At 38.7% G+C, this 26,474-nt stretch overlaps 1 protein-coding gene across 1 annotated transcript in view; it reads left to right on the top strand.

The window, feature by feature from the left end:
* The window catches only part of LOC128645613 (aldehyde oxidase 2), a 243,993-nt gene that overhangs the window by 129,641 nt on the left and 87,878 nt on the right, over positions 1-26,474 (top strand). The window contains exons 18-19 of the mRNA XM_053698720.1: positions 3,876-4,067; positions 26,168-26,395. Of these exons, the coding sequence (XP_053554695.1) occupies positions 3,876-4,067; positions 26,168-26,395 (420 nt within the window). The remainder of the gene's footprint in view (positions 1-3,875; positions 4,068-26,167; positions 26,396-26,474) is intronic.

Raw genomic sequence — 26,474 nt, 5'->3', positions numbered from 1 at the left:
CACTGCCCAGAAAAAAAGTGAGTACTCTCTTTTCAGTTGCTGACCCCACCTTGCGGGAGATACCTTCCCCCATTACTTGCACCCCAGTAGATTCCAAGGCCTGCTTGTCCTAGGTCCCACTCTTGGGAGCAGTATCTTCATCAGCTGATTTAAATTTCTCTGCTATTCCTCCGGTTCCAACACCATTCAAAACTGACCTCCTGTGTCAGAGCTGATTAAACTCTCCAGCTCTGAGCTGTGTCTACCTCCCTTAGGCTCCTACTACGGCCAATCAGAATATTCACAATCCAGATGTATGGAGATGTCAATGCCGCTTCTCTATGCTCAAATGCGGCTTTCTTTTTAGGCTTCTCGGACCTCCACACTCTGTTGGCAGGCCTCAGCATTCTGCGGGTTAGTAGCGGCCTTCCGTATATCATGTCGCCCCTCATCCTTGTCTGGAGATTTTTTACATTTGAGCTAAAACTAATACCGCTGTTATATAATTCATACTAATGTTGAATGAGTTATTATTACTTCAGGGTAATGATGATTGGTTGATACGTTAATTTGCACTAGTAGGAAGTGCACTACTACTGTTATATAGGTTTAAATTTAAATGATAAAAGGGCCTATGTGTATAAATGCTGCTCTTTCATGTAGATGATAGAAAGTGTTTTAGTACAGTACCCCTTTAAAGAGGAGAGACTCACAAGGGCAACATAGGATATATACAGCTTGGGCAAGGGATGCCACAAAATGTTAGAAACACACCGTCAGTGCACATTTTTACAAATCTCCCACCTTTTCATTTGAAGCTGATGTCTGTGTTTACATTTTGAGTGAAAAAAAGTACATTTTCTGCTTTGTCCTGTGGAGCCTACACTGTCAGAAAAAATTTGCAAAAATTGTACCTTTAGGGGTACAACAGCTTGTCACTGGGGCAGCACCCTCAAAGGTACACCTGCTGTACCCTTTAACATGGGTACATATTGGTACCCTTGCAGATTGTACCTTTTAAAGGCAAATATGTACCTTTGGTGACTAGATTGGACCTCAATGTTAAGGTACCATAATGTACCCTTAAAAATAGTGCAAACTTGGCCTTTTAAGGGTACTGCCCCAGTGACAAGCCCTTTGTACCTCATGATGGCAAATGTGTACTCAACACAGCATATTCAAATGCTGCTCTATAAATTTTATTATATGCCATTCAAATATACATTAATTTACTGTGAACTTGTTCAGACAGGATTACAATAGCCACACTGCAGTTTTATAAGTTTGAATAGTGCAATCAAATAGCAGGGCCCTACACTGCTACAGGAACTCCTGAAAGAACCAGGCTAAATAACCAGTTCCAAAAGGAGCAACTCAAAGTGTTACATTTCACTCTGTACTAGACTCTATCAACACCCTATTTAACTTAGGGTGACACACCACATAAAACATAAATATATAGCAAACATATAGAAAACAACATAATAATAATAAAATATAATTCCAACGAAAAGAAGGGAGATTCAGGGGAGGGATAATCGATAAAATTTACAATACATTAAATTGTCCCTCTATGCAAAATATATGCAAATTAGTCTATTTCCCCAGTGTACATTTTGGTGATGAACCTTCTACCAATAGATGGAGCTGTGTTACACATGTCAAGGAACTTTAAACCAATAGATGGTGCTATGGCGTATTACACAATGTTCATGTATGTGACTGGGGAACAGTTACAATTTTATTTTATTTTTTTTATAACAGGTTCTTAAAGGGACAGTCTAGTATAAATTAAACTTTCATTATTCACATAGGACTTTTAATTTTAATCAACTTTCCAATTTACTTTTATCATCAAATTTGCTTTTTTCTCTTGGTATTCTTAGTTTAAACTAAACATAGGTAGGCTCATATGCTAATTTCTAAGCCTTTGAGGGCTGCCTCTTATCACATGCTTTTTAAATCTCTTTTCAACACAAAGAGACAGAAAGTACACGTGGGCCATATAGATAACACTGTGTTCAGGCACAGGGGGTTATTTAAGATTTAGCACAATACAATGCTAAATTTAAGACAATAGATAATAAACAGTCACAGTCATGTGATCAGGGGGCTGGAAGAAGGTTCCTAGATACAAGGTAATCACATAGGTAAAAAGTATATTAATATAACTGCGTTGGTTATGCAAAACTGGGAAATGGGTAATAAAGGGGTTATCTATCTTTTAAAACAATAACAATTCTATGGTAGACTGTCCCTTTAAACAGCTCTTGTTTATTTTATAGAATTCAAAAAAAATATATTTGTAATTTAAGTTAATATATTTGCTTTATGCTTAAGAGTTAACATATTTATGCTCTCAATATAAACATTAAAATGTTAAGTGATATTGTACTAATTAGAAACAGCAACCCAGTGTCATTGAAGGTATGGGTTGTTAAGTATTTTTTGTTGCGTTGCCCTCTTCTTGCATAAAACCAACAACCATTGAACATTAATTATTTTGCTGTACAACATATATGTTGAATTAATTTTTGGTGACTGCCAGTTATGTGTGCATTGAATAATTGAGGTGTACAAATTATATAGACTTTCAGGGTTTGGCAGCCTTGAACCACCCATCTCCCTCAACCTTTTAGTCACACAAGTGATTGTATCTTTTTTTGGGGATTAAATGGTACAGACATGGAACCTTTGACAGTTGGAAACATATTTGTACCTTAGTTACCCCTAAATGGTACATATTAGTTTCTTAAGGTGTAATTATGATCCATTGAGGTTACAACCACAGCAGTTGTACCCTAAGGGGCATATTTATCAAGCTCCAAATGGAGCTTGATGCCCCGTGTTTCTGGCGAGCCTGCAGGCTCACCAGAAACAGCAGTTATGAAGCAGGGGTCACAAAGACTGCTGCTCCATAACCTGTCTGCCTGCTCTGAGCAGGCTGACAGACATCGCCGGAAATCAACCCGATCGAGTACGATCGAGTTGATTGACACCCCCCTGCTGGCGGCCTATTGGCCGCGAGTCTGCAGGGGGCGGCGTTGCACCAGCAGCTCTTGTGAGCTGCCGGTGCAATGCTGAATACGGCGAGCGTATTGCTCGCCGTATTCAGCGAGGTCTGTCGGACCTGATCCGCACTGTTGGATCAGGTCCGACAGACCTTGATAAATATGGGCTTCTGTATTTACAAACGGACCCCAACTGTACCCTTTTATTCTGACAGTGTATGGATAAAAGCAAGTTTACTATTGCTCTATAAAAATACCCTGTAGACTCACTGGACATTGATTTAAAGGGACAGTCTACACCAGAATTGTAATTGTTTTAAAAGATAGATAATCTCTTTATTACCCATTCCCCAGTTTTGCATAACCAACACTGTTATATTAATATACTTTTAAACTCTGTGATTACCTTGTATGTAAGCCTCTGCAAACTGCCCCCTTATTTCAGTTCTTTTGACAGACATGCAGTTTAGCCAATCAGTGCCTGTTTCCAGATAACTTCACGTACACGAGCACAGTGTTATCTATATGAAATACATGAACTAACCCCCTCTAGTGGTGAAAAACTGTTAAAATTCATTCTGAAAAGAGGTGGCCTTCAAGGTCTAAGAAATTAGCATATGAACCTCCTAGGTTAAGCTTTCAACTAAGAATACCAAGAGAACAAAGCAAAATTGGGGATAAAAGTAAATTGGAAAATTGTTTAAAATGACATGCTCTATCTGAATCATGAAAGTTTATATTGGCCTAGACTGTCCCTTTAACTCTACCTATTTTTGTAATAATATTTATCAATTATTTAATTCTTTTAAATGTAATTTGTATTTATAATGAAAACTCTAATGTAATACATTTCTTATACATTTTTGTTTACTCTCCAAAATTAAGGTACTTGCTGTGTCTTTGCTGGGTCTCCAGAATGCATATAGCATTCCCAATATCCGATGTTCTGTGACTACTTGTAGAACAAATTTACCGCCAGGGGCACTCTGCAGGGGATATGGATACCCACAAGTGGGGATGCTCTCAGAGATATGGATAGACACTGTGGCAAACAGATGCAGTTTACCAGCAGAAAAGGCAAGTATAAAGATTAAATAGACATTTACAAAATTAATATAAGGAATCAAATAAAGTGTAGCAGAGACTGTACATAAATAGGTTTGGAATAGAAGAGAGAGGGCACAGAATGACTGACAAATCAAAAAATTAAGTTCCTTGGTGGGGTTTCTGTTGCCCCAGATTACTTGTTAAAGGGCTCCCCACCCATAAAAGTCCAGGTTGGTGGGGCGCTCTGCATTATTAAATAGCTTTATATACTCTGTTTAGTTATTAGTTCATATAGTAGGATTAGTGTGTGATTTATCTGTAGCTGTCATCAGAGAAAATGAGATAACTATCTCAATAAGATTTAGCCTCATTGCATAAGCTTGTTCACGTGTTCTTAAATTATTAAGTAAACTCATGGGCGTCTGCAGGACGTTTTTCAAGGGAGAGGCAAAACAATAGCATATCATAAACAGTACAATAATATCAATGTAGGCAAATATGTGTTTTTTGTTATAACAATGATAAAATTACATGTTTTAACATATGTCCCTTTAATATAGAGAATACTGAATATTTTTCCCTTCATATCAAACTAATACAGTGCCACTGTCTACCCTATTTTGAGAGAGAGAGAGAGAGAGAGAAAGAGAGAGAGAGAGAGAGAGAGAGAGAGAGAGAGAGTTTGTATGTGTATATACTGTACAGTATAATGTACCTTTTAGGATTAAATATTTCCACCATAGAGATAGATAGATAGATAGATAGATAGATAGATAGATAGATAGATAGATAGATAGATAGATGATAGATAGATAGATAGATAGATAGATAGATAGATAGATAGATAGATAGATAATGTATCTCAATTTCATGGCTATGAATATTTTTTCATTAAAGGCTTTGGTAACATTGCACAATAATTCTGCTCATAAAAACTTTGTTGTAGAGTGAGCCAGACAGAGCAGAGGATCAAGACCCTTGAAAATAATGCAGTCTGACCAACATGGAGCACACAGGCTCAGCCTCATGTACTCAGCATATTACTCTCTTTGCTGCTGAAAAACCTCTCTTTTTCGGGACAAGGCTGTAGCTGTCTGGCAGACCCTGCACAGTAGCCCAGTGTTGCTAGAGGGAAGGGAGTCTCTAAGGAGAAAGTAGGGAGGAAAAATAACATCAGCCCTGGAGCAATATTTATCATTACATTGCCCCAGCTCATCTTTGAAAAAGTGCAAAAAAATACTACACTTTTTATAAATATTGGCGCACAGATGCGCTTCTCCAAAGGCTCGCTTAGGCGAATGCATAGGAGAATACAAATAATTCTTATTTCTCATGTTGCATTGGTACATGCGCTTTATTTATCACTGAAAATAAGTCATTGCTCTTGTTAGTTCTTGCTCACTTAAATACCCAAAAGTACTAAAATGTATATTTAAGTGTAAAAATTTTAAATAAAAAGGACACCATAATTGTATATAAAATATATTTATTTTATAAACATTCTTTTTTAAAAAATACAAAAATAACGGCTAGATTACGAGTTGTGCGTTAGGGTAAAAAAGCAGCTTTAAGAGGTCCTAACGCTGCTTTTTTTACGCACGTTGGTATTACGAGTCTTGAAGGTATAGGGTGACCGCACACTTTTTTGGCCTTACCGCAAAACGACTTACGCAAACTTCGTATAGTCTTTTTTCTATGGGACTTCCATAGTGCCGGTATTATGAGTCTGTCCTGGGAGGCCAAAAAGTGAGCGGTACACCCTACCCCGTCAAGAGTCCCAACGCAATTAAAAGTCAGTAGATAAGAGTTTCATGGTACAACGCCTTAGCATAAAACTCATAACTAAAGTGCTAAAAAGTACACTAACACCCATAAACTACCTATTAACCCCTAAACTGAGGCCCTCCCGCATCGCAAATACGAAAAAAAAAATTTAACCCCTAATCTGCCGCTCCGGACACCCCCGCCACCTACATTATATTTATGAACCCCTAACCTGCTGCCCCCAACATCTCCGACACCTACATTATATTTATTAACCCCTAATCTGCCGCTCCGGACACCCCCGCCACCTACATTATATTTATGAACCCCTAACCTGCTGCCCCAACATCTCCGACACCTACATTATATTTATTAACCCCTAATCTGCTGCCCCAATGTCGCGCCACCTACCTACACTTATTAACCCCTAATCTGCCGCCCCCAACTTCGCTGCCACTATAATAAATATATTAACCCTAAACCGCCGCACTCCTGCCTCGCAAACATTAGTTAAATATTATTAACCCCTAATCTGCCGTCCCTAACATCACCGCCACCTACCTACATTTATTAACCCCTAATCTGCCGCCCCCAATGTCGCCGCCACTATATTAAAGTTATTAACCTCTAAACCTAAGTCTAACCCTAAACCTAACACCCACTAACTTAAATATAATTTAAATAACTCTAAATAAATATTCCTATCATTAACTAAATTATTCCTATTAAAAACTAAATACTTAACTGTAAAATAAACCCTAAGCTAGCTACAATATAACTAATAGTTACATTGTAGCTAGCTTAGGGTTTATTTTTATTTTACAGGCAAGTTTGTATTAATTTTAACTAGGTAGAATAGTTATTAACTATTTAATAACTACCTAGCTAAAATAAATACAAATTTACCTGTAAAATAAAACCTAACCTAAGTTACGCTAACACCTAACACTACACTATAATTAAATAAATTAACTAAATTAAATACAATTACCTAAATTAAATTAAATTAGCTAAAGTACAAAAAAAACCAAAACACTAAATTACAGAAAATAATAAACAAATTACAGAAATTAAAACTAATTACACCTAATCTAATAGCCCTATTAAAATAAAAAAGCCCCCCCAAAATAAAAAAAAAACCTAGCCTAAACTAAACTACCAATAGCCCTTAAAAGGACCTTTTGCGGGGCATTGCCCCAAAGTAATCAGCTCTTTTACCTGTAAAAAAAAATACAAATAACCCCCCACCAGTAAAACCACCCACACAACCAACACCCCAAATAAAATACTATCTAAAAAAACCTAAGCTACCCATTGCCCTCAAAAGGGCATTTGGATGGGCATTGCCCTTAAAAGAGCAGTTAGCTCTTTTGCCGCCCAAACCCTAATCTAAAAAATAAAACCCACCCAATACACCCTTAAAAAAACCTAACACTAACCCCCTGAAGATCGACTTACCGGGAGACGTCTTCATCCAAGTCTGGCGAAGTGGTCTTCCAGACGGGCAGAAGTCTTCATCCAAGCCGGGCAGAAGTGGTCCTCCAGACAGGCAGAAGTCTTCATCCAGACGGCATCTTCTATCTTCATTCATCCGGCGCGGAGGGGGTCCACAGTCAAGACATCCGATGCGGAGCATCCTCTTCTGGCGACGACTAAAACAGAATGAAGGTACCTTTAAGTGACGTCATCCAAGATGGCGACCCTTAGATTTCGATTGGCTGATAGAATTCTATCAGCCGGTCAGAATTAAGGTAGAAAAAATCCTATTGGCTGTTCCAATCAGCCAATAGAATGAGAGTTCAATCCTATTGGCTGATTGAATCAGCCAATAGGATTTTTTTCTTCCTTAATTCCGATTGGCTGATAGAATTCTGCCCATCTGGACGAACCACTTCTGCCCGGCTTGGATGAAGACTTCTGCCCGTCTGGAGGACCACTTCGCCCGGCTTGGATGAAGACATCTCCCTGGTAAGTCGATCTTCAGGGGGTTAGTGTTAGTTTTTTTTAAGGGTGTATTGGGTGGGTTTTATTTTTAGGTTAGGGACTTTGAGCGGTAAAAGAGCTAACTGCCCTTTTAAGGACAATGCCCATCCAAATGCTCTTTTTTAGCTTAGGTTTTTTTAGATAGTATTTTATTTGGGGGGTTGGTTGTGTGGATGGTGGGTTTTACTGTTGGGGCGGTTGTTGGTATTTTTTTTTACAGGTGAAAGAGCTGATTACTTTGGGGCAATGCCCCGCAAAAGGCCCTTTTAAGGGCTATTGGTAGTTTAGTTTAGGCTAGGGTTTTTTTTATTTTGGGGGAGCCTTTTTATTTTAATAGGGCTATTAGATTAGGTGTAATTAGTTTAAATATCTGTAATTTGTTTATTATTTTCTGTAATTTAGTGTTTTTTTTTGTACTTTAGCTAATTTAATTTAATTTAGCTAATTGTATGTAATTTATTTAATTGTATTTAATTTAGTTTATTTATTTAATTATAGTGTAGTGTTAGGTGCTATTGTAACTTAGGTTAGGTTTTATTTTACAGGTAAATTTGTATTTATGTTAGGTAGGTAGTTATTAAATAGTTAATAACTATTTAATAACTATTCTACCTAGTTAAAATAAATACAAACTTGAGTGTAAAATAAAAATAAACCCTAAGCTAGATACAATGTAACTATTAGTTATATTGTAGCTAGCTTAGGGTTTATTTTATAGGTATTTATTTTTAAATAGGAATAATTTAGTTAATGATATGAATATTTATTTAGATTTATTGTAATTATATTTAAGTTAGTGGGTGTTAGGTTTAGGGTTAGACTTAGGTTTAGGGGTTAATAACTTTAATATAGTGGCGGCGACGTTGGTGACGGCAGATTAGGGGTTAATAAATGTAGGTAGGTTGCGGCGACATTGGGGGCGGCAGATTAAGGATTAATAAATAGTATGTAGGTGTCGGCGATGTTGGGGGCAGCAGATTAGGGGTTAATACATATAATGTAGGTGGCGGTGGTGTCCGGAGCGGCAGATTAGGGGTTAATAATATAATGCAGGTGTCGGCGATGTTGGGGGCGGTAGATTAGGGGTTAATAAGTGTAAGATTAGGGGTGTTTGGACTCAGGGTTCATGTTAGGGTGTTAGGTGTAGACATACATTTTATTTCCCCATAGGAATCAATGGGGCTGCGTTAAGGAGTTTTACGCTGCTTTTTTGCAGGTGTTAGACTTTTTTTTCAGCTTGCTCTCCCCGTTGATTCCTATGGGGAAATCGTGCACGAGCACGTTACACCAGCTCACCGCTGACTTAGGCAGCGCTGGTATTGGAGTGCGGTAATGAGCAATGTTTATCATTGAGGCATTGATTTCCTCCACAAACTGTATCAAGGACTCCAATGAGCCCCCCCATATGCCAAAAATATTGTCTATATACCTTAGCCAAAGCTTACAACAGTGATTGAATGACTTGTTAGCATAGCCAAATTTATTTTCAAAGCCACTCATAAACAAATTGGCATATGAGTGGGCTACATTGGAGCCTATGGCCGTACCTCTCTTCTGCATGTAGTAAGTGTCCTGAAACAGAAAATAATTGCAGTATAAGACAAGTATTAACAGATCATCAATAAAATCTGTGTTAGATCATACAATTTACTGTTGTTCAAGAAACTTTTTATGGTGTCAAGGCCTGCCTCATGAGGGATAGATGTATACAGATTAACCACATCTAGAGAAAAAATAAACCAATTTCCTTCCATTTTTACCTTTTCTAATTTTATCAGGAAATCATTAGTGTCTTTTATAAAAGACTTCTGTTCTTTAACCATTGGAAAAAGAATTCTATCCAGAAATATTGACACATTTGAAAAAACAGACTCTGTACATGCCACAATGGGTCGCCCTGGTGGGGATGACATATTCTTGTGAACCTTGGGCAAAGTATAAAAAACTGGTGTTATGGGATGTTTTTTATAAAGAAAATCAAATACCTGTTTAGTTATAGTACTACATTGAAATGCCCTATCAAGAATTGTTTTTAACTCTTTTTGTATTTCCACAAGAGGATTATGGTCTAATACTTCATAAACCCCTCCATCAGAGAGTTGGTGTAAAATTTCCTGAATATAATATTTAGTGTCCAATATTACATCAGCTCCGCCCTTGTCGGCTTTCTTTATTGTAATATTCTTGTTGTTTTTTTAAGGACAACATAGCTTTATATTCTTCTCTTGTTAAGTTATAATTTTTCATTTCTGGATTTAAATTCAATTTTTTCATCAAATTACTAATATCCTGTTGCACAAACTTAATAAAAGTTTCCACACCAGAGTTACTGGTAGGAGGTATAAATGGAGACTTTTTATATAAGTTAAGACATTTCAAATCAAGGGGATTCGTTTGCATAACACCTTCATTTTTTGTGCTTTCAACACCCACATTATTTGCATTGTTACCACCATACATAGCTTTTAGCCTGAGCATTCTAAAAAATTTGTACAAGTCCTTATCGACTTCAAATTCATCACAGTCCTTAGTGGGGCAGAAGGAAAGTCCTTTCATTAACAAACTATGTTCCGTCTCAGTTAGCTTGTATTCCGAGATATTGATTACCAGACTCTCCTTGTCCTGTATGGGGGAAATGTAATCAGGCAGTTCATTTACCTCTATTTCCGCATACCTCGCCGGAACCTCCCTCCTTGTTGGCATCTCGGCATCTGCCGGTTTTGGTTCCAGGAGCTCCGTGTATACATCCGATGCTCTTTGGGATCGGCGGTGCTTCCGCCCTCCCCTCCGGTGTCTCCTTCCGAGTCGGAATCTAAAAAACTTTCCCCAGAAGATGATCCTTCGGCCATTCTGTCCTGCTCTGTTAGTGCTCTCGGCGTTCTCCTCCAATGTGGTACGTCACGTGATTCACGTTGTCTTGACGTGTGGTCACGTGACCAGTTGCATACTCTGTGATTGGTGTAGTCAAGCTCATTGCGTACAAACTTTGATCTTTTCCTCTCCTCAAGATCTGAGCGATATTGAGCCAACAATGTGTCAATTTCTTCTTTAGTGGTTTTCAACATTTCCAAGGTATACTTTGTTTCCATTCCCCGCTCTGCTTCCAGCACTAATCCTTTTTGATTGTTAATCTCTAACTGCAGACATTCTACAGTGAGCACAATTAAATCGAAAGAACACTTATTAAGTATACTCTCAAACCTTGTTCTGTATAATTCATGGTTAGCCAGTATGGTGGGTCTCAGTTTTAGGACACTTACTACATGCAGAAGAGAGGTACGGCCATGGGCTCCAATGTAGCCCCCTCATATGCCAATTTGTTTATGAGTGGCTTTGAAAATAAATTTGTCTATGCTAACAAGTCATTCAAGCACTGTTGTAAGCTTTGGCTAAGGTATGTAGACAATATTTTTGGCATATGGGGGGGCTCATTGGAGTCCTTGATACAGTTTGTGGAGGAAATCAATGCCTCAATGATAAACATCAAATTTACATTGACATATTCAGCACATGAGAATAATTTTCTTGATACCACTGTCTACATACAAGATGATAAATTGAACACTGATCTCTTTACTAAACCTACGGATAGAAATACCCTTTTGAGGTATGAAAGCTTTCATCCTGAGACAGTGTTCAATTCTATCCCAAGAAGTCAGTTATTACGCACCAAGAGGATAGTCAGTGATCAGGATAGACTGCCTTACAGGCTAGAATCTATGGGTAATAAATTTATCCAAAGAGGTTATCCTCAGGAGATTATCAATAAAAATATTACAGATCTTGACAAAAGTAAAGCTAAACCCAAAACCAAAAATGATGTAAATAGATTAGTACTTACTATGGAATATAGCCAGCGAAGTCAACACATTTTTAAAGCAGTTAAGAAACACTGGCATTTACTATCAAAATTTAATCCAGAAGTTGAGTCTTTTAAATTACCACCAATGCCATCATACAGACGGGTGAGAAACTTAAGGGATAATCTAGTTAGGGCAGATGTGGGGACAACTAAACAGTCTGACATTAATAATTTGACCACTCCCAATAAAGGATGTTATCCATGTCTTCACTGTGCACAATGTAATTCAGTAATTAGAGGTAAATTTTTGGCCCAGAATGATAAGCGTAAACAGTATACCATCAATGGTCTATACACTTGTCAAACCAATTATGCCATCTATCTACTCAAATGTCCATGTGGCCTCTGTTACATCGGAGAGACCACCCAGGCCGCTAGGGATAGGTTCAGTCAGCATAAGGCATCAATTAAATCTAAAGACATGTCTTTACCAGTATCTGCACATTTTACCCAAATGGGACATACAGTTAGTCAATTGCGCTTCCAAGTAATCGATCATATTCCTATACATAGAAGAGGGGGCGACAGAGAACTTAAATTAAAACAAAAGGAGGTGTGGTGGATCAAGAAATTAAATACACTACATCCTTATGGTCTGAATAGGGACTATGATTTGTATTTGTTTTTATGAATTTTCTGATATTGAAATAGGGTGACATTTTATATGTTACCACTAGAGGCCACTAATAGAAAAAGTAAATATTTGTATTTTCATGCCTGGACAGGTATGGGTTAATTTAATTAATAATGTGAGCTGAAATCTGATTGGTTACACCACCCTTTTTAAATGTGTGTTTTACTGTGTTTTAACTATGCATGATTAAGGACCATGTAGGTCCGAAACGTTGCTGTTTTAATGGTTGTGATATCACCAATAAAGAAATAATTCACCTTTAAGAATATTGATGCAGTGGTGCTGTTACTTTCTACATATGGACTGTATCTGTTTGGGTTTTTGCTGATAGCCCATTGTAACGAGCACACAGCAAGGTAAAAAAGCTCAATAGTGCTGGACTCCATCTGTTTATTTTGTATATATATTTATATATATTTTTTTATTTTTAAATCATAAATCCTCATATGTTTGTCTTAAATTCTTTACTGCTGAGTAGGTACTGTACAGTGTTATCTTCACATTGTGCAGCTCCAAGATTTCATATTTTTTTATATGGTTATTGATTTCTATTGCTGTTTTCTGCAGTACTTATGGAGAAGAAGTAATGAACGCATTTGAAGGAGAACCTTAAGTCTGCTCTAACCGCAAAAAATGAAAAGGAGTAACTAGTCGATTTAACAAGACGTACAGTAGAAAATACGATTGAAGCATTCTAATTTAACCCTTTTTTGGCTCTCCTATGTACCTAGGCGAACACGAACTGAGTAGGAGATTTTTTTAGTCGAACTTGCCCATTTTTAGACGCATTTTAGAATGATAAATGGGGCATTAAATCGCGTGCACATATTTAGATTTCAAAAATAGTAAGATCTCACCTTGAGTATGGAGTGCAGTTCTGGGGACCAATCTGCAAAAAAGACAAAGCAGACTTAAAAAAAAGTTCAGAGAAGGGTCACAAAATTAATCAGGGGAATGGAGAATTTAAGCTATGAGGAGAGGTTAGCCAAACTGGGTCTGATTTCTCTAGAAAAAAGGTGCTTGAGAGGTGACATGATTACTTTATATAAATATATTCAAGGCCCATATACAGAGATGGTGGAAGCTCTGTTTATTTCTAGAAAATTGTTTGTGACAAAAAGTCACAATTTAAGGCTGGAGGAAATGAGATTTAATCTCCATCAACATAAATGTTTTTTTCACTGTATTGAGCAATTAAATTATGGAACTCATTACCTAAGGATGTAGTAAATGCTTATAGTGTTTTCTACAGAAAATGTTGCCAGCTGGTTGGCATTATGAAGTAGCAAGGTGGGGGCAGTGTAATTATATATTATATCATTTTATGCTATCCAAAGCACAAATTAAATGCATTTAATGATAATGTGCAATCATTTTTTTTTTTTTTTAATATTAGCTAACTCTAGCTTAATATTGGCTAAAATTTTAGCTGGGTGGTGCACCTGCTGAAAAAGGTCCTGGAGAGAACACTGAGAACACTGCCTTAGATCAATTTATTTTAGCATGCACATGTCTGGAGCACTATATGGCAGCAGTTTTGCAAGAATGTTATCCATTTGCAAGACCACTAGATGGCAGCACTATTTTCATCCATTTAAAGTTCCAGATACCTACCTATGTATCTCTCCAACAAAGTCTATCATGGGAACAAAGCATATTTAATAAGGCTCTTTCAGAATAGGTTTTTTATTCCTTTAAAGGGACAGTAAACTCAAAACGAAATATTCATGATTCAGATTGAGCATGCAATTTTAAACAACTTTCAAAATGAATTTTATTATCAAAATTACTTTGTTCTTTAGTATCCTTTGTTGAAGAATAAATCTAGATAAGCGGATAAGAGCTCAGGAGAGTGCATGTGTAGCATTCTATTGCAGCAGTGTTTACAGCTATGTATAAGATTGTTATAAACATTGTAGCAAACACTGCTGCCAGAACACGTGCACACTCCCAATCAACTAGGATTACTCTTTAACAAAAGATAAAAAGAGAAATAAGCAAAATTGATACTAGAAGTTAATTGAAAAGCTGTTTAAAATCTAAGGCTCTATCAAATACAATTAGGTTTTTTTAACTTTACTGTCACTTTGAATCAATCTGAAACATTCTAAATTGAACTCTAGATCTTGTTCCATCTGTTTGATCCATCTCTGTTTTATCTAAAATAGAACAGTTTTGCCTAAAACCTGGCAAAGCTCAGGGCCCAGATAGCTTCACAAACCTGTATTATAAGACTTTCATAGATACTTTGGTCCCACACCTTACCAGTCTCTTCAACCAAATCCCTGAACAAGTCCAGTTCCCAGATACAATGTCACAAGCACGTGTCAGTTATACCCAAACCGGACAAATCACCTGATACAGTAACAATATAATAGGCACAGCATAGATTCTGCAGGTAAAGGTGCACGATCCACAGGTTCTACCCAAACCATAAATCAAGTGTAAGTCCAAAGTAGGAACAGCACCACAACGACAGCAGTTCAAAGTTGCTTTATTGGGACATCAACAGGTACACAACACGACGTTTCGGTCTAACTGACCTTAATCATGTGAGATAAAACATGGCCTAACAAACACACCTATATACCCAAATGGGGAGGAGACTATTACCTGTTACAGGTGTACATTTGTTATTACTAGCAATAAGATGCAAGAGTTCACAACTCCATCTAGTGGTGAAAAAAGGCCATCACTTCTATTAATCAGAGACCTAGAAAAATAATACAAATAGATTTTATGCAATAAAATCATTGACAACTAATTCTATGTACAGTATCACAAACTACTCATTCCTATTATGAGCAACACTTTGAGAAATATTATTTACAAAAAATATATATATATACACAAGATCATAAGGTAACACTCCAATCTATTTCTTTATTCATGCCTAATGGAACCAGAGACTGTAGAGTGTAGATCCAAAATGTTTCTCTACACTTTAACATTCTCTGTCTGTCACCACCCCTTCTAGGTTTCTTAATTTGTTCTATTACTTGATATCTAAGTTGGGATACACTGTGTCCTGCCTGTAAGAAATGATTAGAGACAGGAGCCTCCCTATTGCCACAACGTATATTTGATTTGTGTTCATTTATCCTGTCTCTAACCCTTCTTGTAGATTCCCCAATATAGATTTTCGAACATGGGCATTTATTATGGTATACAATGTATTCAGAATTACAAGTAAAAAAGCCTGGAATCTAATATTTCCTCCGATTAAGGGGATGTACAAAACAATCTCCTTTTATAATATTACTACAATTGCAGCATCCTAAACAGGGAAAACATCCAACCTTAGGGACAGATAAAAAGGTCTGAAAATGTATTTTTCTTTTTGGACCCAATATCAGCTTTAATAAGAACATCTTTTATGTTCTTACACCGCCGGTAGGCGGGCATAGGCACCTCCTGAAATTCTACAATGTTAGGGTTCAAATCTCTTAGAATAGACCAGTGTTTCCCAATGATCTTTGTGATTTTATCACTTAGGCATGAATACAGAAATAGATTTGAGTGTTACCTTATGATCTTGTGTATATATATATTTTTTGTAAATAATATTTCTCAAAGTGTTGCTCCTAATAGGAATGAGTAGTTTGTGATACTGTACATAGAATTAGTTGCCAATGATTTTATTGCATAAAATCTATTTGTATTATTTTTCTAGGTCTCTGATTAATAGAAGTGATGGCCTTTTTTCACCACTAGATGGAGTTGTGAACTCTTGCATCTTATTGCTAGTAATGACAAATGTACACCTGTAACAGGTAATAGTCTCCTCCCCATTTGGGTATATAGGTGTGTTTGTTAGGCCATGTTTTATCTCACATGATTAAGGTCAGTTAGACCGAAACGTCGTGCTGTGTACCTGTTGATGTCCCAATAAAGCAACTTTGAACTGCTGTCGTTGTGGTGCTGTTCCTACTTTGGACTTACAAATCACCTGATACCCCAGCAAATTTCAGGCCCTTTTCATTATTGAACGTGGACTTGAAACTTTTTTTTTTAAATTCTCATGACCAGATTGAATCCCATTCTACCATTTGTAATCCATCATGATCAGGTAGGGTTTGTGCTGTAGAGAGAAGCCAAAGACAATACTATTAAAGTTCTAGATCTCTTAGAATTTGTCTCTTATACTAACACGCCTACCTGTTTTCTATAGAAAGACACAGAAAAAGCCATTGACCGACTTGACTGGACGTTCTTACAAACTACCTTGCGACATTTTGGACTTCCATCCAAATTTATAACACAAGTATTTGCCCTCTACCATAATCCATCAGCTTGCATAAGAGTTAATGGCTGCCTCTCTTACCTCTTTGATATCCACAATGGCTCCCATCAGGGATGTCCTTTATCCCCCCTACTATTTATAATAGCCCTAGAACCACTAGCCATGAATCTTTGCCTTAATCACATAATCAAAGGAATACAGGTAGACCAACAAATATATAAACTTGCAATATTTGCAGATGATATCTTAATGACATTAAACGACCCAATTGGCTCTCTCCCTGCAGGACTGGAAGAACTTAACCCCTTAAGGAAAAGGCCATTTTTCAATTTCTTTCCCTTAAGGACCAGGGCTATTTTTAAATTTCTGCGGTGTTTGTGTTTAGCTGTAATTTTCCTCTTACTCATTTACTGTACCCACACATATTATATACAGTTTTTCTCACCATTAAATGGACTTTCTAAAGATACCATTATTTTCATCATATCTTATAATTTACTATAGAAAAAAATATAAAATATGATGAAAAAATGAAAAAAAAAAAAACTTTTTCTAACTTTTACCCGCAAAATCTGTTACACATCTACAACCACCAAAAAACACCCATGCTTTATAGTTTCTAAATTTTGTCTTGAGTTTAGAAATACCCAATGTTTGCATGTTCTTTGCTTTTTTTGCAAGTTATAGGGCGATAAATACAAGTAGCACTTTGCTATTTCCAAACCATTCTTTTTCAAAATTAGCGATAGTTACATTAGAACACTGATATCTGTCAAGAATCCCTGAATATCCCTTGACATGTATATATATATATATTTTTTAGTAGACAACCCAAAGTATTGATCTAGGCTCATTTTGGTATATTTCATGCCACCATTTAACCGCCAAATGCGATCAAATAAAAAAATTGTTCACTTTTTCACTAACTTTTTCACAAACTTTAGATTTATCACTGAAATTATTTACAAATAACTTGTGTAATTATGGCACAAATGGTTGTAAATGCTTCTCTGGGATCCCCTTTGTTCAGAAATAGCAGACATATATGGCTTTGGTGTTGCTTTTTGGTAATTAGAAGGCTGCTAAATGCTGCAGCGCATCACACATGTATTATGCCCAGCAGTGAGGGGGTTAATTAGGGAGCTTGAAGGGTTAATTTTAGCTTTAGTGTAGTGTAGCAGACAACTCAAATTATTGATCTAGGCCCATTTTGGTATATCTCATGCCACCATTTTACCGCCAAATGTGATCAAATAAAACAAATTGTTCACTTCTTCACAATTTTAGGTTTCTCACTGAAATTATTTACAAACAGTTAGTGCAATCATGGCACAAATGGTTGTAAATGCTTCTCTGGGATCCCCTTTGTTCAGAAATAGCAGACATATATTGCTTTGGCATTGCTTTCTGGTAATTAGAAGGCCGCTAAATGCCGCTACGCACCACACTTGTATTAGCCCAGCAGTTAAGGAGTTAATTAGGTAGCTTGTAGGGAGCTTGTAGGGTTAATTTTAACTTTAGTGTAGAGATCAGCCTCCCACCTGACACATCTCACCCCTGATCCCTCTCTGACCCCTCTCAAACAGCTCTCTTCCCTCTCCCATCCCACAATTGTCACCGCCAAAAGTCGGCCAGTACTAAAATAAAAGCCTTTTTTTTAAAGCATTTTTTTATTTATATATATATAAATAGTTTCTGTAGTGTAGGCTCCCTCCTAACCATCAAACCTCTAGATCCCCCCCAAACAGCTCTCTTAACATCCCCCCTCATCTTTTTTGTGGCCATCTTAGGTACTGGCAGCTGTCTGCCAGTACCCAGTTTCTTAAAAATGTGCTAATTTTTATTATTTTTATACCCCATTTTTCCATAGTGTAGCTGCCCCCCCTCAATAGCCTTCCCCTCCCCCTCCCAGATCGATTTTAAATAATTTATTTCCCCCCTCTCTCCCTTAGGCTGCAGGCAGTACTTGGGACTGCCAGACTGGTGATCGGTCACATGCGTGCCCCCCCCTCTCACACGCTCCTGCCCCCTCTCACACGATCCCGTCCCCGCTCGCGCACTCCCGCCCCCCTTCCCGGCACAGCAACCGGAAATAGTCCAGCGTTGGGCCGCCCACCCACCTCCCTGCAACTGGTCCCACCCACCAACTATTGGCACCATTGCTGTGCGATGCAGAGAGGGCCACAGAGTGGCCCTTTCTGCATTGACAACTCTGCATATCTATTTCTGCAGTGCCCCACTCATGGGTATGCAGAAATAGCGCAATCTCGCTCTTTACAGGGTACGTCGCTGGTCCTTAAGGGCATAACGACCAGCGTCGTACAGGATACGACGCTGGTTGTTAAGGGGTTAAAACCTACGGCCAAGTTTCTAATTTTCAAGTTAACCTCAATAAATCGGAACTTATGCCAATAAATATTTCCCCTAAAACTACGTGTGAATTACCTGGGGATACATATTTCTCCCAATCCTGACATTCTTCATTAAAAATAACTATAGCAGATTGGTATCAGAATTTAGCCAACTCACATCTACATGGCTCCCAAAGACCCTTACATGGCTAGACCAAATACAGGGAGTGCAGAATTATTAGGCAAATTAGTATTTTGACCACATCATCCTCTTTATGCATGTTGTCTTACTCCAAGCTGTATAGGCTCGAAAGCCTACTACCAATTAAGCATATTAGGTGATGTGCATCTCTGTAATGAGAAGGGGTGTGGTCTAATGACATCAACACCCTAGATCAGGTGTGCATAATTATTAGGCAACTTCCTTTCCTTTGTCAAAATGGGTCAAAAGAAGGACTTGACAGGCTCAGAAAGTCAAAAATAGTGAGATATCTTGCAGAGGGATGCAGCACTCTTAAAATTGCAAAGCTTCTGAAGCGTGATCATCGAACAATCAAGTGTTTCATTCAAAATAGTCAACAGGGTCGCAAGAAGCGTGTGGAAAAACCAAGGCGCAAAATAACTGCCCATGAACTGAGAAAAGTCAAGCGTGCAGCTGCCAAGATGCCACTTGCCACCAGTTTGGCCATATTTCAGAGCTGCAACATCACTGGAGTGCCCAAAAGCACAAGGTGTGCAATACTCAGAGACATGGCCAAGGTAAGAAAGGCTGAAAGATGACCACCACTGAACAAGACACACAAGCTGAAACGTCAAGACTGGGCCAAGAAATATCTCAAGACTGATTTTCTAAGGTTTTATGGACTGATGAAATGAGAGTGAGTCTTGATGGGCCAGATGGATGGGCCCGTGGCTGGATTGGTAAAGGGCAGAGAGCTCCAGTCCGACTCAGACGCCAGCAAGGTGGAGGTGGAGTACTGGTTTGGGCTGGTATAATCAAAGATGAGCTTGTGGGGCCTTTTCGGGTTGAGGATGGAGTCAAGCTCAACTCCCAGTCCTACTGCCAGTTTCTGGAAGACACCTTCTTCAAGCAGTGGTACAGGAAGAAGTCTGCATCCTTCAAGAAAAACATGATTTTCATGCAGGACAATGCTCCATCACATGCGTCCAAGTACTCCACAGCGTGGCTGGCAAGAAAGGGTATAAAAGAAGAAAATCTAATGACATGGCCTCCTTGTTCACCTGATCTGAACCCCATTGAGAACCTGTGGTCCATCATCAAATGTGAGATTTACAAGGAGGGAAAACAGTACACCTCTCTGAACAGTGTCTGGGAGGCTGTGGTTGCTGCTGCACGCAATGTTGATGGTGAACAGATAAAAACACTGACAGAATCCATGGATGGCAGGCTTTTGAGTGTCCTTGCAAAGAAAGGTGGCTATATTGGTCACTGATTTGTTTTTGTTTTGTTTTTGAATGTCAGAAATGTATATTTGTGAATGTTGAGATGTTTTATTGGTTTCACTGGTAAAAATAAATAATTGAAATGGGTATATATTTGTTTTTTGTTAAGTTGCCTAATAATTATGCACAGTAATAGTCACCTGCACACACAGATATCCCCCTAAAATAGCTATAACTAAAAACAAACTAAAAACTACTTCCAAAACTATTCAGCTTTGATATTAATGAGTTTTTTGGGTTCATTGAGAACATGGTTGTTGTTCAATAATAAAATTAATCCTCAAAAATACAACTTGCCTAATAATTCTGCACTCCCTGTACATGCTGTAAAAATGATGCTACTACCTAAGGCCCTGTATCTAATGCAAACGTTACCTATATCAAACACCTCCTGTCATATTTACCTTTTGCAAAAAATCATAATTGACTATATCTGGAGGCGTAGACCCCCAAGATTGTCCAGACACACACTGACCCAGTTAACCTCAGAAGGAGGTCTGGGTGTCCGAAACTTACAAGCATACAAACAAGCTATCTCTATACACAGAATAATAGAATGGTCTAGATATAACACCAATGCATGTAAGAGATGGGTACAATTAGAAACACACTTCACATGTGCTACACATCTGGGAGCCATGTGTTGGAATTTCGGATAATAAACACTTATCCTCTAAATCCTCAATTGTAAATAATACCTGGAACGATTGGATGACATTACGTAATAGACATTTTCTCATCACTACTAAATACTCTCCTTTAACACCTTTACTAGGCTTTAATGAGTTCCCAGCAGGAGCGGAGAAACAAGCTGAACATGTTACGGATTTCAAACAATTACTCCTCATTTGTATACTCACTTAGGATAAAAAGATTCTACCAAAGACCCAATTAGAACAATTGGGGTCAGGGTTTTTAAATACCTGGATTAGATTTCACTAAATTTTAGATTTCATGAGTACTCATAAACACAAAGATGATTGAATGCGACCCCTAACTACTTTTTGAAGCTATGTGCGTTAGCGACAATACTCCTAAAAAAACTATTTACACCCTGTATAAAATGGTATTAAAATGCCAATCCCCCCCAAATCCAAGTTATATTAATAGCTGGGAAAAAGAGATTGGGATTCAGGCACCTAGGGAGATCTGGATATCCAGATTTAAAACATTATCTAAATCAGCACACTCAGCCAAAGCATTAGAAGTAAACATTAAAGTAATGATGAGATGGTATCTCACTCCTACAATAATTAAATATCTCTTCCCGACAGCGAACGATAGATGTTGGAGAGAATGTGGCTCCAGAGGGGATTTATTGCACATATGGGGCCCGATCCGATATGCAGCGTCGCCCGCAAAGGCCGGCGACGCCAGATTTTGCGCAATTTTTGTATCACATATACGGCATAGTATACAAATTACGCGCGTATATTTCACCCTTCGGCCATATTTTTTTTACCCATAGACTAACATAGAACTATGCGCAATTTGGTATCCAATATACAGCGTAAGGACTTACACGCGCATATTTCAGAAAATTTACTCCATTCTCATCTCGCCACAAATTGCAGGCGCAGGAGCCCTTGCACTGACTAAAAAACCAAGGTAACTCCCTGGAAGCCTTAACAAACACATACATTTAAGCAGCATTTCAAGGTTAAAGGGACAGTATACTATGATATTGCTTTTTTAAGGTTTATTTGTGTATTTGAAATAGTTTCAAGCCACAACATAATCAAATGGATTGAGCTTGTAGGTACTTTATCACATTGTGGACATATACTTGCATATTTACTTTAAATTGGTTTACCTTCATCTCTTTAGAACCCACTGGAGTGTAATTTATTCTAATGCTAACACAGCTTGGCACTGATGCCAAAATATATAAAGGGACAGTCAAGTCCAAAGAAAACCTTCTTCTTTTAAATAGGGCATGTTATTTCAAACTACTTTCAGATTTAATTAGAACACTTGCTTTGTTCTCTTGGTATTCTTAGTTGAAAGCAAAACCTAGGATGGCTCATATGATAATTTCTAAGACCTTCTTGAAGGCTGCCTCTTTGCAATTGTGTCAAACCAATCACAGATACCACAACCTCTCACCTGCAGACTTAAAACACCTGATAATGCCCACCCTATCAGTAACATCACTACTATATATACCAATGGGTCAATTTATATTGGATGTGAGATACATTGATTTACATCTTACAAGTGAATATTACTATATGTACCCTTCAGAAACAACTATTGTGGATGTGAGTTATAGTACAAGAATATGTTAGAGACAGGATGATATTACCTTTTTTTTGCCATTTCCACACAGGTCTTATTGTATGTTTTAACAATATTAGTGTACTAAAACACACCTCACATGGATGTGGATGACAATTATATGGTAAATAACAGAGGACAAGATTTATGGTTAACTATAACAATATTTATTTCTTTTTTGGCTTCTTGTATGTGGGAGCTGAGGTGGCTGTAGGGGATTGCCTTGTTCTCCTGGTTTGAGAAGATTCTTCTGTTTCTGCTGGTGTGCTGGTCACAGATGTGGAGGCAGTGTCCTGGAGGCAGTGTCCTGCTGATGTGTAAAGTGCTCAACCAATACACCCAAGAGTTGATTTTGTTCCCGCCATCTATTGTCCATCTGCATCTGCATATCAGACAGAATTCTCATCATCTGCGACTGGTTTTGAACAATTCCATTTAATGATGCTGCCATGTCCCTCTGCAGCTCTATGCTACGCTTGAGTAACCTCTCTTGGCTCCTGTAAAACCTCTGTTGGCCTCTTTGTCTGCTCTCGCAGCTTGTTATGAGCCTCCTCTGGAGTGAAATGTATTCCTCACCCAGGGGAGAATACAGTGCATCCACAGGCTCTTGAGCAGCAGGGCTTCTAGGTGCTTGAGGTGCAGGTTCAGCTGCATCTGCTGGTGGGACATCCTCAGCTGCATCTGCTGGTGGGACATCCTCAGCTGTATCTGCTGGTGCTGGAGTAATTCCAGCTATATGCTCATCTGCAGATGGTAGAGCTCTACCAAGGGAAGAGGATGGTGGAGCTCTCCCAAGGGAAGAGGATGGTGGAGCTCTCCCAAGGGAAGAGGATGGTGGAGCTCTCAGGGTGGATTGGTAGTCCCATTGATGACCAGTGTGTGACCACTCAGCCTGTCCAGTTTGCACTTCTTGTGACATACCCTGTGTATAAAAGCCATGACTGCCCTGATATTGTGTTGGGAGGGGGTACGGACATGGACCCTTTGTGGCTGACTTGGCTCCCCCTCAAAGTCAAAAGAAGAATATTCCTCTGGCCAGGGGTCATATGTCAATGGTGGTGGCATCACTTCTGGGTCCTCTACTGAAGCCATCCAACACTGCTCATGCCTGGGAGCATAATGCTCACGTTGTTGCCTGAAGACTGGTGGTGGTGGCTGCATGCCTGTGACTGGTGGTGGAGGTGGCGGCATGCCTGTTTGCATCCTGGTGACAGGAGGTTCTGTGGAGGAGTCAAATGATGAGAGGGATTAGTACAGTCATATATATGTCCATGTGGGCATACAATGTACATTGATACATGCTAGGGCCTATACTCATTCTCATGTAAACTCTATTACATGCATGTGCACAATGTGATTTGTGATATGCACAGTATACAGGTATGTGTTTCATACAATAGTTATGTGTACATGTCAATGATGGAAAACATGTGTTCTTTAAGTGACACTATGGTCACACAATTTACTTTAGCCTGATGTAGGCACAGAACCTGCTTTCTGAGCTAAAAGTATTGTGATGGCTATAGTGTCCATTTACTGAAAACTCTACATGTGGCTTGTGGCCTGTGTTACTCTGAGACATGTTTGAATTGCACTATTCCACCTCATATCATGAATTGCATTGTGTTAAGTAGCATTAATGTCAAATATAATTGTAGATGTTTTTGTTAGAAGGCCAAATACCATGCTCCTCAATGTGTACATGAATGTGTGACATTAAAGGATGTTATATCTCAAATACATATCATAGTGGTGTGTGGGATGTTACTCACCAGCATGATGTGCTGTAGTTGCAACCCCTGAGTCACGAGCCCCTGTAAGTCCACGGACTGCTGTCATACTCAGGGACCTGCGTATCATCTCCTGCCAGGTGTTGTATTCTGTGTCCAGGGGTGGACCACCGCATGTTCCCCTCTGGTGCATGGCTTCCTGCCCCATCTTCTCTTTCACCCGCCTCTTAGTCATTCCACCTTTTTTTAAGGCCCTCAACAGTCGTCCTCTGCGGGGCCACACTGTTGACGGCATCCTCTACCACCAACCATGCCGTTTTACGCCTTCTGGCAATGCCTTTGCCCTTCTCCTGGCCAAAGAGGGCACTGTGGTTGTCCATGATGGCCTGGACTAGTGCAACATTCTCATCGAATGAGAAGTTAGGACATCTCATCCTCTCATCCTCTGTGTACACCTGGCTTGCTCCCTGTGATGTCCCTGGTGTGGGTTCCTCCCTATCCTCTCCCTCCTCCCCCCTTCTGTCCCCATGTGCACCCTCTGTCCCTCTCCTTGATGTGCCTGGTCTCTGGGGCTCTCTGGCATCTCCCCTCCCATCATCCCTTTTAGCTCTCCCTCTCCCCACTCCACTTACTCCCTGACGGGGACCCCACTGCTCCTCCTGTCCTCTACAATACTCCTCTCCCTGTCACTCCTCTCCCCTCCTCCCCTCCGCCCTACCTCTCCCTGCCATCCTCACACTACACACACTCACACTCACTCCCAGTTCAATCACACACAATCACAACCAAACACTCAGCCTATCACACTGTAAAATTTAAATAAAATGTGTGAGGTGTTAGAAAAAAAAAGTGTTATGTATTTTGTATATGTATGTATGCAAAATGTGTGCAATATGTAAAAATATCTGTAAGTGTACAAGCTTTACCAACCAACAATGCGACCTAACTAACTCCTCTGTTTGCGCCTCTCTCTCTACTCTGACTAATCCTCCACTCCACTGTAGTGTGCTGTAGCTCAACGAACTATCCAAACACACTAAAGAAAATGTCGGCTGCGCATGGGTTTATATATGACTTTTGAATAGCGTAATTACGTGGCACATTTTTAGATGGAGTCGCGGGGGATTTTTCCGAGTGTTAGCCGAATTTGCATAAAACTACTCTTTATTGAGACTTTACGTGGACAAAATACAGGTGTAAGTTACTTGCGCCTAGTAAAATGTGTATTTGCACACTTTTCGGAACAACGCCAGTTTGTCCTACTTACGCCACTTTAGTATCTAACGGTGCAGTATATGTATTACCCCTATGTGCGAGGTGAAATTAGGGGCGGCGCGGGTTCCCTCGCTTGCGCCGAAAACTATGCCATATATCGGATCGCGCCCATGGTGGGGTTGTAAATTAAAGCCTTTCTGGGACCAAATAACTGCTCTAAATGCAGCACTACAGACAAATATCTGAAACATAAGCACAAACTCCAAAGAAGTACCTTGTTAGTTCCTAACAAACTTTATGGACAAACTCGTAAACAATTATCTTGTTTGAACCTACCTTGTTATATTTGTTTTCTAAAATGCAAATAAAGATAATAAAATTAAAAAAAACCATCAAAGTCATAAAAAACACCAGCTGCTTTTATAAAGTGATTACTTAAAATGGCTGCGACTGTAGAAAAATAAAAGGTTAATTTTCAAAAAAAAATAAAAAAAATAGAACAGTTTAATCCAGTTATGATATTATGCTTCAGCTAAAGGAATCCTTTATATTCTATTGAATTGAAAGAAACCTCCAGGTTGGGCTAAGTTCTCTTTTTAATCTACAGGTGCGACAGATGAATTTGCACAAAGCCAAAAGCCAGACCTGCATCAAAAGTGAGTTTAATGCAGCAAACTTATTAAAATGTTGGAATGAGTGTATGGAGAGGTCATCCTACCATAAGAGAAGAGCCGCAGCCACAGAAAGTAACAAGCAATGTCCTTGGAAGAAGAAAGGTCTTTCTATTGTACCAGTGATGTTCCCTGTTGGGTTTATTGCTGACTTTCTAAATCAGGTGAGCAGACTTTTGCTATTGCACTTACTGCACCCCTTATTAATTCTCTCCTGATATGGGTTTACTTAAAGGGACAGTC

This window comes from Bombina bombina, chromosome 1 (genome assembly GCF_027579735.1).
Source record: "Bombina bombina isolate aBomBom1 chromosome 1, aBomBom1.pri, whole genome shotgun sequence".
NCBI classification, from domain to species: Eukaryota; Metazoa; Chordata; class Amphibia; order Anura; family Bombinatoridae; genus Bombina; species Bombina bombina.
The sequence above is the reverse complement of the archived record's forward strand: the minus strand, read 5'-3'. Positions and strand labels throughout refer to the sequence as shown.